Source organism: Meriones unguiculatus, chromosome 4, assembly GCF_030254825.1.
Source record: "Meriones unguiculatus strain TT.TT164.6M chromosome 4, Bangor_MerUng_6.1, whole genome shotgun sequence".
NCBI classification, from domain to species: Eukaryota; Metazoa; Chordata; class Mammalia; order Rodentia; family Muridae; genus Meriones; species Meriones unguiculatus.
Genome location: NC_083352.1, coordinates 137,461,921 through 137,474,329, shown reverse-complemented (window position 1 = coordinate 137,474,329; position 12,409 = coordinate 137,461,921). Strand labels below are relative to the sequence as shown.

The 12,409-nt window shown below is 42.2% G+C and overlaps 1 protein-coding gene across 1 annotated transcript in view; it reads right to left on the bottom strand.

Annotated features, from left to right (window-relative positions):
* Sel1l2 (SEL1L2 adaptor subunit of SYVN1 ubiquitin ligase) overlaps positions 1–12,409 on the bottom strand; it is a 104,041-nt gene that overhangs the window by 63,406 nt on the left and 28,226 nt on the right. The window contains exon 2 of the mRNA XM_021642562.2: positions 10,931–10,989. Within this exon, the coding sequence (XP_021498237.1) occupies positions 10,931–10,989 (59 nt within the window). The remainder of the gene's footprint in view (positions 1–10,930; positions 10,990–12,409) is intronic.

The window sequence follows — 12,409 nt, the reverse complement described above, 5'->3', positions numbered from 1 at the left end:
ACGGTGTGACACAGCCGAGTGCAGAGCAATGGAGAGAACTACATGGCAGCAAAGGATGCTCCGGAAGCAGCGCAGAGAGGAGCCGGGGGTGGATGCCGAGGCAGGAGAAACACAAAGCCAAAGACTGTCTCTTGTGTTTCGGTTTAACCAGATGAGCGGATGAAGAATCCAGGTACAGGAAATGGAGCCGAGTGAAGGCAGGGCTGTGATAGGAGGGACTCAGGACTCTCCCGCTCTCTCTCCGTGACTGCAGTGTGAAGTGTGGGACTATACTTGTAAGGAGAACAGGAACTGCAAACAGGTGAAAAGCTGAAGAAGAATTGCATGGTAAAGATTCTTTACCTGTCAGTGGCTTCTCAGGGCACAACAGTCAAAAGGCTTTCTCTCGCTCGCTCCTTAACTCTCTATGTCCTGTCATTTCCAGCTCTTACCCCTCCAAGCAACCACCCATTCTTGGCACTGATACTACATTACACTTTACAAAAACTTCTCTGGAAAGAGTGGAAGCTAATAAGAGCTTCCTGAAGTCATACATGAGGGCAATTGGAGTGACATAGCAAGACTAGATCAGACTTCCTCCTAGGTGGCTCTTGTTTAGGTTACATGGGATGGCAGAAAGGCCACAGGCTGGCCCCATGGTTTGATAAGGATGAAGACGTGAACCTCTCCTTCCTAGTATGTACAGGTGGAGAGTCCATATGCTATGTGTAAGCCATCCTATTTCTAGTGTACGAGCACTTACACTTCTCACATCGTCGGAGAAAGGCCGGTTTATGGTTTATGCAATAGTAAGAAATAAAAGAGAAGAAAGTGGCTTTTCTTTCTTTGGTTCTTTCTTTTTCTTTTTTTTTTTTTTGTAAAAGCACTTGATTTTTCTAGATCATTGATTCTCAAAACATGGTCCCAGAACTCAGCATCACATAGGAATTTGTAAGGAATGCAAATTTTTGGCTCTACCTTAGAGCTACAGAAGCAGGGAGTCTTGGGGTTAAGTCCACTGTCTTCTAACACGTCTTCTGTGGGAGTCTATTGCCTGTTAAATGTTCAGAGCCCCTACTCTGGGTAGCAGCAGAATGTTGCAAGCAAATGAAAGTGAAATCAAAGCGCATGAATAACGTAACATGTAAATTTGTGTCACTCATCAAACATTGAAGACACATGCACATAGCCAAAATCACAGAGAGCAGATGCTGTTTCTGTTAGGGCTTTCAACCAAGAATTGAAACCATATCAGATCACCGTCTCTCTAAGTTTTAAATAAATGTGTACAGCATGCGTCTGACAGAAAGAGAAGTAATTTTGAACATCGTAATCTATTTTAGCTGCTTCCCTCTCTTAAAGTAAGATTTAATCTTTGAGTTGCTTAAATTAAAGCAAGGGAGCTTTGGCTAATCATCTTAGTGTTCTTCATTTTCTGGACTATTTCCAATTACAACTAGAAAATGATCTTAGAATCTATTTCCTAACGTGACTGACTAAGGGTTTTATTTTAGAGAGGCAAATATGTTAGACACAGTAAGCATTGCCGTCAAAAAATGCCTCCTCCCGGTAAAGAAGACATAACCTTTCATCATGAAACATTTCTTCCTCTTAGACACCTGGGAACGATTGCAGACAAGAAGTTGCTTCTTTGTGGCCCAGGGGAAGAGTCAGAATAAGAAGAAGAAAAAGAAAGAAAGAAAGAAAGAAAGAAAGAAAGAAAGAAAGAAAGAAAGAAAGGCCTTTCTCCAAAAAGAAAAAAAGGAGAGCTTTGGAAAATCCCAAAGGTAGTGATAGACTGTCTGAAAACTACAGAGAAAAAGACGTTTGATAAACGGATACTAGCTGAGCTGACAGGTTTTGTTCTGAGGCTCCTGGCAGTGGAAGGGGATCCTCAGAAGTTAAAACATGGACCCTGATGAAAAGAGACTGGTAGACTGGTGTCCTGCCCTCAGGATGGGCTCACAGTCCTCCTGTGCTATAAATCCAGTTAGGAGGGTTTCTGCTTCTTTATTTTTCTTGTTTGTTTAGTCTGAGATAAGATCTTGCCAGGTAATTCTAGCTGGCCTGGAACTGCCTATGTAGACCAGTCTGGCCTTGATTTTCTGACTTTGCTTCCCAAGTTCTCAGATAACAGGTGTGTGCGATCATGCCATATTGCTGGGATGATTGTTCTGTGCTCGGTGTAGAGGTTGTCTTTGTGTTATTCAAATGCTAAGTTCTGCACTGGCAGAGAGACGAGTACAGCTATTGCTGTTTTTATGAAGTATCTCCTGTCTCAGTGTTTTGTAAACATTCTTCTCTTTCACCTTCTTACTGGTTTAATAAAGAGCTGCCGGCCTAGAGTAAGGCCCAGAAGAAAAGGCAAGACATCTGGACAGAGATGGGAACCGTGGGAAGAATTGAGAGGCAGGGGGTTTGCCAGCCAATCATGAAGGAAGTTGGGCTGAGAAGAGTAATGGCCGCATGGCAAGCGTGCCTAGAACAGACCGGATTAACAAGTTCCCCCAGCTAGTTTGGAGGGGCCAGCTAAGGGCTAGGCTATAGTAAATAATAAAAGGTCCCTGTGCCATTACTGGAGCCGGCTGGGCCGAGGCAGTCTGGAGGTACCATATAAGTTGTAGCTGTTAATGGCCCAGTGATCCCTCCAGCAAATGGGTCAGCATGAAGAAAGAATCCATTTCGCTACTCTATACCTGGGGACAGCGACTGAATGCCATCTTGAGAGGGAACCTACTCTCTGAAACCGAGCTTCCGAAGGCAGCGGGGGTGCTGAGAACAGGGAGCAACCACGAAGCGGGGAGCCTGCCAAAGCCCCAGGAGAAGCGGACGCCCAGAGAGGCAGCCGTGGAAAGCCGAAGTGCCGGAAGCTCTCCAGAAGAAAGGTGCGCAGCAAGAAGCTTTCCAACAGCAAGACGCGGGGAAGGCCGCTACCTCAGTGGCCAGGGGCAGAGCCCACCTGCTGCGGCTGATCTGGATTTGAGGGTCAGGGAAGAGACAAACTCTGGGGCCGCTGCCCGCCGTTCCGTGCCGTGGGGCCCCAGGCTTTGCAGCGTAGAGGTATGAGGACAAGCATGCTGATGTCCGGATCTCAGTGCTGTGAAATGCCCCGTTTGCAGCCGGAGCCACCACATACCATCAGAGGAGCGTGCAGGCTTCCAAGCTAAAGGTGGCCAGGAGAGGGGCCTGGAGGTAAGGGAGGGAACTGCTAACACAAGACCGCTCTGGTGTCCAATCCATCTGCACAGCAGCGGAAGCCACGGAAGAGCGAGGGAGGGAGGGTTTGAAGAGAATGAGGGAGTGGGATACAGCTGGGATACAGAGTTAATAAAATGTAACTAATAAAAATAAAATAAAATAAAAAAATAAAAAATAAAATAAAAAAGATTATTAAAAATGCTTCAAAAACAAAATTAAGTAAATGTAAGAGGGACAAACAATAAAAACTCAAACTTTTAGAATAAAACTAATATGGTAACATCAAAATTTTGCTAAAACTGTGATAAAGAACAAAAGCTGAAAATTACCGAGATGAGGGGAGGCAAAGGAAAACACTGTATATCCTTGGAAATGTGTGCACAAAATCAGATGAATGTATAAAGAGCATGAAAATAAAAACACAAAGAAGTATACTAAAGTACAGATTTGCCCCACTATGTAGGAAAACAGAAAGAAGTGGGCATGCGGGGTCAAAAACTAAGTAAAAGGAGGAGGGAAACACGAGGGGTTGGAACGGTTCCGCGGGGCCTTCGGAACTGAGGCTGGCTAGTTGTGCATGGGGGTGAGGAGAGGACCGTCTGACATGGGAGATGGGGGAGGAACAGGTTCAGGGTCGAGGAAAGCTAAGAGTTCAGCATCGCGTTTCCGATGCCTCTTAGACATCCTCATTCTGAGCCTTGTGTAGTTTGTGTCTAGGGTAGTGCTGACACACACAGATGATAGTTTGAGAGAGTTGTGGGCAGATGGCTGCAGAGTTGCCTTTTAGATTGTTTTTAGTTTCTGTCAGGAAGAAAGGAAAGTGGGACAATCAGCTGAATAAGAAGGGCTCATCTGTTAGACGAAAGAGAAGAAAGAGCTACAGCACATTTGACTAGCAAGATGTTAGAGTTTACTGGGGAACGCTGCAGGCCTCCTTGAGGCTCGCGGTCCTGAAGTGAAAATGAGGCTGGTATTCCGGCTTACTCCCGCCACGCTGGACTGCAGAGGGACAGGAACTGAGTCACAGAGGACAGTGTTTCATTAGGACTGAGGTTTTACAGCGGAACACCGCAGAATCATCAACGCCGAGGTCGCCGCTTTATTTAAGGAGGAAGTTTAAGACAGCAAAAGTATGTTTTCTATCATTTCATACATTTTGGAACGCTTTTTTAATTCCAAGCCCAAAATCATCATATTAGTTTTTTCAAATGAAACTCATTCAACAACCAAAATCGCAATTATTAGCATCAAGCATCCTGACACAATATGATCCAAATATATATACTAACTTTATACTAATGTGTTATGAAATGATGGCTGGAAAATATTCAATACTTTTGTTTTCATAATTAAATTATTTGTTTCTATAAAAGCACAAGCTTTGCACACTGAGTAAGAATGCTGAGACTCATCGTTTACAATAGTTTTGCATCTGAGCCCCAGTGCTTCAGAGCAGTACTCGCTGGCAGTGCTGGGCATGATGGCAGGCCAAGTGCAGAATGGGCTTGTGGTGTGTTCAGAACCAAGTTGCAATGAGGTTGTGCCATGTGGTGTGTGTGAGTGCCGGAAGAAACACTTCCGGTCCATTACACATTTGAGTCCGAATTGACCTTTGGGCATTGTGCGCTCAGAAATGTTTTATTATTGCCAGTTATTTTTACAGTGTCTACACTCAGTTATGGGACCTACAGTGTTTGAAACATTATTTTTATGATTATTAAACTTATTATACTTTATTATTATATTTATATTATAATTTTTCATTATACTTTATTATTATTATACTCTTATTATTATTTTAAGAAGCTTGATCCCAAAATATCATCCGCAGTTCTCTCATTCAAGAGAGATCTGGACACCAAAAGCCTTTCTGTGAACTTGATGCTGAAGTTTAATTGGTAGTTTAACCTTACCTAACTGCCCGTTAGCTTATTCAGATTCATTATGAGGTAGCTGGCACAAGAATGGTCCTCACAGCGCCACATGTTTGAGGACTTGCTCCTCAGTTGGTGAGGCTGTTTGGGAAGGTTAGGAGATGCGGCTTAATTGGAGGATTGTGTCCCTGCGGGCAGGCTTTGAGGTGCTGAAAGACTCATGCCATTCCTGCTGCTCTCCCTCTTGCCTCCTGGCTGCAGATTAAAATGCGAGCTCTTAGCTGGTTCTGCTGCCATGCGTGCTCCGCTTTAATGGACTCTAATCACATGAAGCCCAAATAAATGCTTTATTTTATAGTTTTCTTGGCCATGGTGTTCTGTCACAGCAATAGAGAAGTAACTAAGACAATTTATTTATTCCAATTTATGCGAATATCCATGTATTTCCAAATAATAAGTGTGTGAAAACACATTTTTCCAGGCTACTCTATAATATATGAGATATATGGGTAGCTGTCTCTTCTAATTTTATATTTCGCAGAGTTTACATTTTATATTATTTGTATGTGAGTCTTGTATATACATATATTTTTCTAAATATAGAAAAAGGAGCCCAAACTTTGCCTTAGATTCTTCTAAAATATTTTAGCAGAAGGAAAATTTTCAAACTCAATCTCAGTCTCAATCCCTGAGATCAGCATTACCCTGTTATCAAAGCAAGACAAGGGCAGTTCAAGGAAAAAACCTAGAGACCATCATCTCAGATAAAATTGTTACAAAAACTTTCATTAAACTACCAGCAAATTGAATTCAGTAGTATAGTAAACAAATTTGATATTGTGGAGAAATGGGAGTCACTCCTGGCATGCAAGATAGTTTAATTTCCTTGAAAATTAATAAATATATTTCATTGAATATTCAATGATGCCCAATATGCAGAGAAAGTATTTGACAAAGTCAATACTTTTTGGTAATAAAAAATTCAACAAATGATAAACATTATCATTTGTTGAGAATTTGTTTATCATGTTGAGAATTATCTCAACATGATAAATACCACATGCCCAAACTGCTTATCTGATGCCATACTCACTAGTGTAAGATTGGGAGCTTTCCCTCCATGATCAAGATCAAGGCAGGGACATCCAATTCTACCACCTAGGTTTGGCTCAGCATTGACAGCCCCACCCAGGGATTTTAGACAGGAAAAAAGCTGTTCAAATGGTAGAAGATTGAGTTATCTATCCACAGAAAATCTGGTCATATGTGTAGAAATTCTTAAAGATTCTTCACAAAACTGCTAGACATTAAAAACACCCCAGACTTCAGCTAGTCATGCTGGATCATGCCTATAATTCTGGTGACAGGAGGTAGAGATAGGAAGATTAGGAGTTCAAGTTCCGCTTTGGCTACAACATTAAATTTGAAGTTAGTCTGAGACCTTGTTTTCCTAAACCAACAAAACCAGCCAGCCAACCAACCAACCAACCAACCAACCAGTCAATTCAATCAATCCTAACTTCCTAATCAAAATCAATCCTAATCAAATCCTAATCAATCCTAATCAAAATAGATTCAGCAAACTTACAGAATAAAAAAACCAAAAAAGTGAACACACAAGACAGATGGAACAACCCAAAAAGGAAATTAAGAAAACAATTCATTGAGAGTATCATCAAAAGGAGCAAAGAACTTAGAAAACCAAGGCAGAAAAACAAAAGACATGTACAACAAAGACTACTGAATATTGCTGGAAGAAATTAAAAAACAAATAAATAAAGATACAGACTACATCTATGGACAGAAGTTTAAAGTTGTTGAATAACAATACTACTCACACTAAACTACAGATCTAATGCCATCCCTGTGAACCTCCAAACAGTACATTTCTGCAGAAATAGAAAATCCATACTAACATTCAAATCTCCAGAAATTCTGAATAGTCAGAATGATTCTGAAAACCTGGAGGTATTTTCTAATACCATGATTTACAACAAATTCCAGTAGAAAAATATTGTCATGCTTGCCTAACATGCATGAGGCCCTAGGTTTATTTCCCAGACTGCAAAAAATGCACGCATGCGTGCGTGTGTGCAGCCACAAACTCACACACATACACACACACAAACACATACACATACACACATGCACACACACAGGGTGGGGGAGACAGGAAAAGTGAAGAAAAAAGCCTAATGGGGTACTGACAATGCAGACAGATGTGTGTAGAACAAGAGAGCCCAGAAACAAACTCCCTTCTATGGTTGGATATTTTTGACAAGAGAGGCAAGGCCATTCCATGGGAATGGACATACATCTCAGCAACTGTGGAGATGGAAAACCATCTCCACATGCAAAATAGGAAAAACAGATCTTAGTTTTCACCATAAATAAAACTCAAATGGCCAAAAAGCCAAGATCTACAGCTACCAGACTCTTAGAGGAAAGCTAAAGGGAGAAGCTTCATGACACTGGATCTGAAATTTATGGTCAGTAAATGTAAACAGAGATCAGCCAGACACTAGAAACATTAAAAACTGTTCTGCATGGAACCAGGACACTATAGAAAGAGGCAATCCATACAATGGGAAAAAATAGTTCCAAATCAGATAGGAAGTTAGTGCCTAGAATATATAAAGAGCTACTATAAGAAAGAGCAAAAGCAGTGACAAAAGTTCTCACTAATAACCCAATTGGAAATTACACAAAAGTCTTGAAAACACATTTCTTTAAAGCAGAGCCCAAGTGCTAAACCAGCACTTGGGCTAACCCACACTGACGTGTGTATGAACTTGATAAAACTAGGATAAGCAAAATAAATCATCCCCTAAATAGAAAATACTCTATGTTTCCACTTCCATGAAATACCTGAAATACTTTGTGTCACAGAGATAGCAACTACAAGGTTAGTTACCGGGGGACCTACAGGGCAGAAAATAGGGGGAATTCTTGCTTGCCTGAGCACTTCTGTCTTACATGATGGAACAAGTCCTGGAATTGGGCGCACATGGATTGAGTGCAATTAACAATAGTGAGGTGTTCACTTAAGAATGGTGACTCATAAACGCTGTATGAGGTACATATTACTACAATCCCAAAGCAACCTGAAATACAGTTGTCCTCACAAGCAAAGTGTTCTGTGATCATGAAGCGACGAGAAAGTAAGAACAGGAGGCTCTTGCACACAAGGGCAGTGATGAGCAAATGAACAGACAGGTGGCTGAGGTCCTTGTAAGGCCGGAGTGTTGTGGAACAGCTGGGAACAATACCTGTGGTCATCAGAAACTGGAATCCTAGAGTCCTAGACTGTGACCCCAGGAAAGGAGGGAAGGGTGTGTTTAGCAGCAGACAGACTGAAGTAATGCCAGGACAAACCTGGAGTTCATGAACACTCAATGTGCAAGAATACAGTGAAAGCGGAAAAAGAGAGACCAGAGCTGCTCTTGTGCCCTCGCCTCCAGTGATGAAACAAACATAAAGGGCAGTAGATGTACACCACCCTATTCTGGACCACAGTAAGTGGAAAACAATGGTCTAGAGCAGCGGTTCTCAACATGTGGGTCGTGACGCATTTGGGGGTCAAACAGCCCTTTCACAGGGGTAGCCTAAGACCATCAGAAACATAGATACTTACATTATGATTCATAACAGCAGCAAGATTACAGTTGTGAAGTAGCAACAAAATAATTTTATGGTTGGGGGGCTCAAGAGAACCACTGTTCTAGAGCCTAGCAGTAGGAGATAGCCTGGTTCCACTTAGAAATGAAGGGCAGGTACTATTAGGAGAAGTAGGAAGAAAGGTGGGTGGTTTGAAAGAGACCAAATGTCCAGAGAGTAAAGAGTCAATGCATTTCATGGAAGCACATTTAAGTAAATTTGTACCTCTCTATTGTATTTATCACATGCAAAGACTGGGCTGGGAAAAACTGGAAAAGATGCTGCGTTGTACACCAGGTATGGGATGTGGTGGCAATGGGAGAGATGCTAAGTTTGGAGGGCTTAGTAAAGATGATGTGTAGCGACGTGTGCCGAATTGCATAGAAATCTCTACATTTTATCCCTTTAATATTTAGTCATTAATTCAGTAGACATTTATTAGTGGAAGTGGTGATGCATGCCTACAATCCAAGCACCCAGGAGGCTGAGGCAGGAGGCTCTCAAGTTCCAGACCAGCCTTGACTACATGGTAAGGTTATATAGCAATAGAACAGAACAGAAACACTGCATTTCTTTATGCCAGGTGCTATTCTATTGGCTGGGCCTAATTGTAGTGAGCAACGCAGATAAAAAATTCTACTCTTGTGGAGTTCATGACTGACAACAAGCAAGTACTATATGCTACATAGTGACAATCCTACAAAGAAAATTACGGCATGGGAATAAATAGGGAAGTGTATGATGTCCAATCACAGTGGTGCATATCTGTAATTGGCTTAAGAATGTAGCCCAGGGCAGCTCAGTGTCCAAGTAGGTGCCCTAGTAAGGGGAACAGGGACTGTCTCTGACATGAACTCAGTGGCTGGCTCTTTGATCACCTCCCCCTGATGGGGGAGCAGCCTTACCAGGCCACATAGGAAGATGATGCAGCCAGGCTTGATGAGACCTGATAGACTAGGGTCAGAGGGAAGGGGAAGAGGACCTTCCTATTGATGGGCTGGGGGAGGGGTGTGGGAATAGAAGAGGGAGGGAAGGCAGGATTGGGAGGGGGTGAGAGAGGGTGCTATAACTGGGATACAAAGTGAAAAAATTGTAAAAAAAAAAAAAAAAATTGCAGGCCCAGTGGGGTGTGGTGGCCCATGCCTGTGATCCCAGCACTCAGGGAGCCAGAGGCAGGCAGATCTCTGTGAGTTCAAGGACAGCCAAGGATACATAGAGAAATTCTGTCTCAAAAAACCAAACCCCCGCCCAAAAATAAATTTCAAGCCAGACAGAGCTACATAGCAAGACCTCACATCAATTAAAAAACCAGCCATGGAAAGGAAGAAATGAAAAGAAAGAAAAGGGCAGAAACACAGGGTTTGAAACTTTAGAATGGAATGATTTCTAATATAGTTTCAGGGAAAGGATCCTTTAAAAAGATGGAGTTTGAACAACTACGTGAAAGAGAGGGCGGGTATGTGGGTAGGTGGGTACAAAGACATTGTAATTAAGGAAGAACAGCAATGGCTGGAGACCGGGCTCAGTGGTTAAGAGCACTTAGTGCTCTTGCAAAGGACCTTAATTTGGCTCCCAGCACCCACATCAGGGAACTCTCCACCTGTAACTCTAGCTCCTAGGGTACCTGACACATCCAGTCTTCACTGGCACCTCTACTTATATGCATACAGGTACATTCAGACACCCACATCTAGACATAATTAAAGCTGTTAAAAATAAACCCCACATATAGACATAATTAAAACCGATAAAACAATTTTTTTTTAAGAGAGAAAAGATAGATGTGCGAGAGCCTAGGGTTTCTGAGGACCGGCACAGAGCCCAGGATGTTTGGAATAAGTGATATAAAGAAAAAATGGTGCTGTGGGAACCCAATAAACAAGCAGGGACGATGGCTTTCACTCATGCAGGCGTAGCGGCCAGTGACTTAGGTGCCGCGTGACACTAGTAGCAGGGCTGAGAATAGAACTTCTTCGAGGACAGTCTGAGGTTCCTAACGCACCCAAACCACCCTGTGCTCTCTGTGTTAATGCTGAGGGCTGCAGGCTCAGGCCAGTGAGCAGTCTTCCCGGAAGGAAGGAACACTACAGACTGAGACTTTTCCAAAGTATGATAGCTGATTGTCTGTCTGAGAGATTCTGAGCCTGCTGAATACCTTCCATTAACAGTCTCTATAACCAAGATTTCCTATTGAAAAAAATCCAAGTTAACAAAGTATTTACCTGTGTGGTGGCATTCATTTGTTTTTGTTTTTTATTATTATATCTTTCTGCTTCGGTATCTGCAATACAGAAAACATTTCTATAAAATGTGAAGACAGTAAAAACATTCACAGAATGCAGTTTCTAGTTTAAAAACTTTCTCACACAGTCATAGCTTGCATTATACTTGAGAGCACTTCACAGTTTAGAGTTACTAATAGAGTATTAAAATAATCCTTTCAGTGATAATTTTTAAAGATATAGCTTGACATCAGGGATAATTGACTACAGTCAGGAGTTTAGAAAATGAGCTAAGATGCAAGAGGTCTGCAAATAATAGCACCAGTTACTATAGTGCAAAGCACTCTGAGCCGCTTTGTTGTTGTTGTTGTTGTTTTTGCTTTTATTTTGATTTGTTTTAAAGCCCAATAGCATGCTGTTTGTAAACTTCAGATAGAGAGGGTTAGATGGCTGGCTAGAGGCTGCCTTTGTTTGAGGCAGGGAAGGAGGAGAGTCAAAAAGAACTCTAAAATGACTGTCTCAAAGAGAAATAGAAGGAAATAGAAACCAGCAGAAAGATACAGAAAAGAGCTGAAAAAAAATACATAAAACAAAACACGAGACCTAGACAAACAAGGCGAGCGGCTTCAGCTCCTCAGTTCTTTGTGAGGACCCAGAAGCAGCTTCCAAAGGGAGGCCTGGTGAAGGCCAGGCCTTTTGTCTTAGGACAAGCCAGGCTCCCATGAGGCAGGGACTGCAGTGATGGATTGCCCGGCCGAAGGTAAGATCCTATTGTCACGACACCACTCAAGGGCTGCTGAGCATGGTCTTTTTAAAAATTATTTGCATATATTAACTATACGAAATGGTAGGTTTCATCATGACACTTTCATATACATATATAAAGTCACATTCACCCACATCTCTCAACCCTTTTTGTCCTGCACCCAGTCCTGCTGCTCAATCCCTTCTCCTTCCCTACCAGCTTCCCTGCAAAAGCACCACTGTCTTCTTCCTCTCTCCCTATTCCTCTCCCTCTCTATTTTTCCCTTTCTCCCTCCCCCTCCTTTCCCCCCTCTCTCTGCCTTTTCTTCCCTCCACTCCCTCCCTTCCCCCTTTCTTTATGATCTGCTGAGTTTAATTAGGATGTTTACAGGAGCATGGTTGATTAAGGAGTTATTTACAAGAGCTAAACCGGTGATCTGTCGTTGAAGACAAAGCTCTTTTGTTAACTGTATTTATATCATCATGGAGCTGTGGCCTCTCATGATCTCCACCCCACCCCTACTGAAACAGAATGCTGATGGGCCTAGCCTTGAAAATCTCAGCTTTTGAGAGCTCAACTGAGATGGCTATTTTTCAACTTGACTACATCTGGAGTTATTCTAAAACCATTGTCCACCTGTGAGAGACATGTTTTTAATTAATTAAATTATTTGATGTTGGAAGACCACTTCTATTCCAGTGGTCTTCAATATGTTTGTTGTGGGAAGATACACT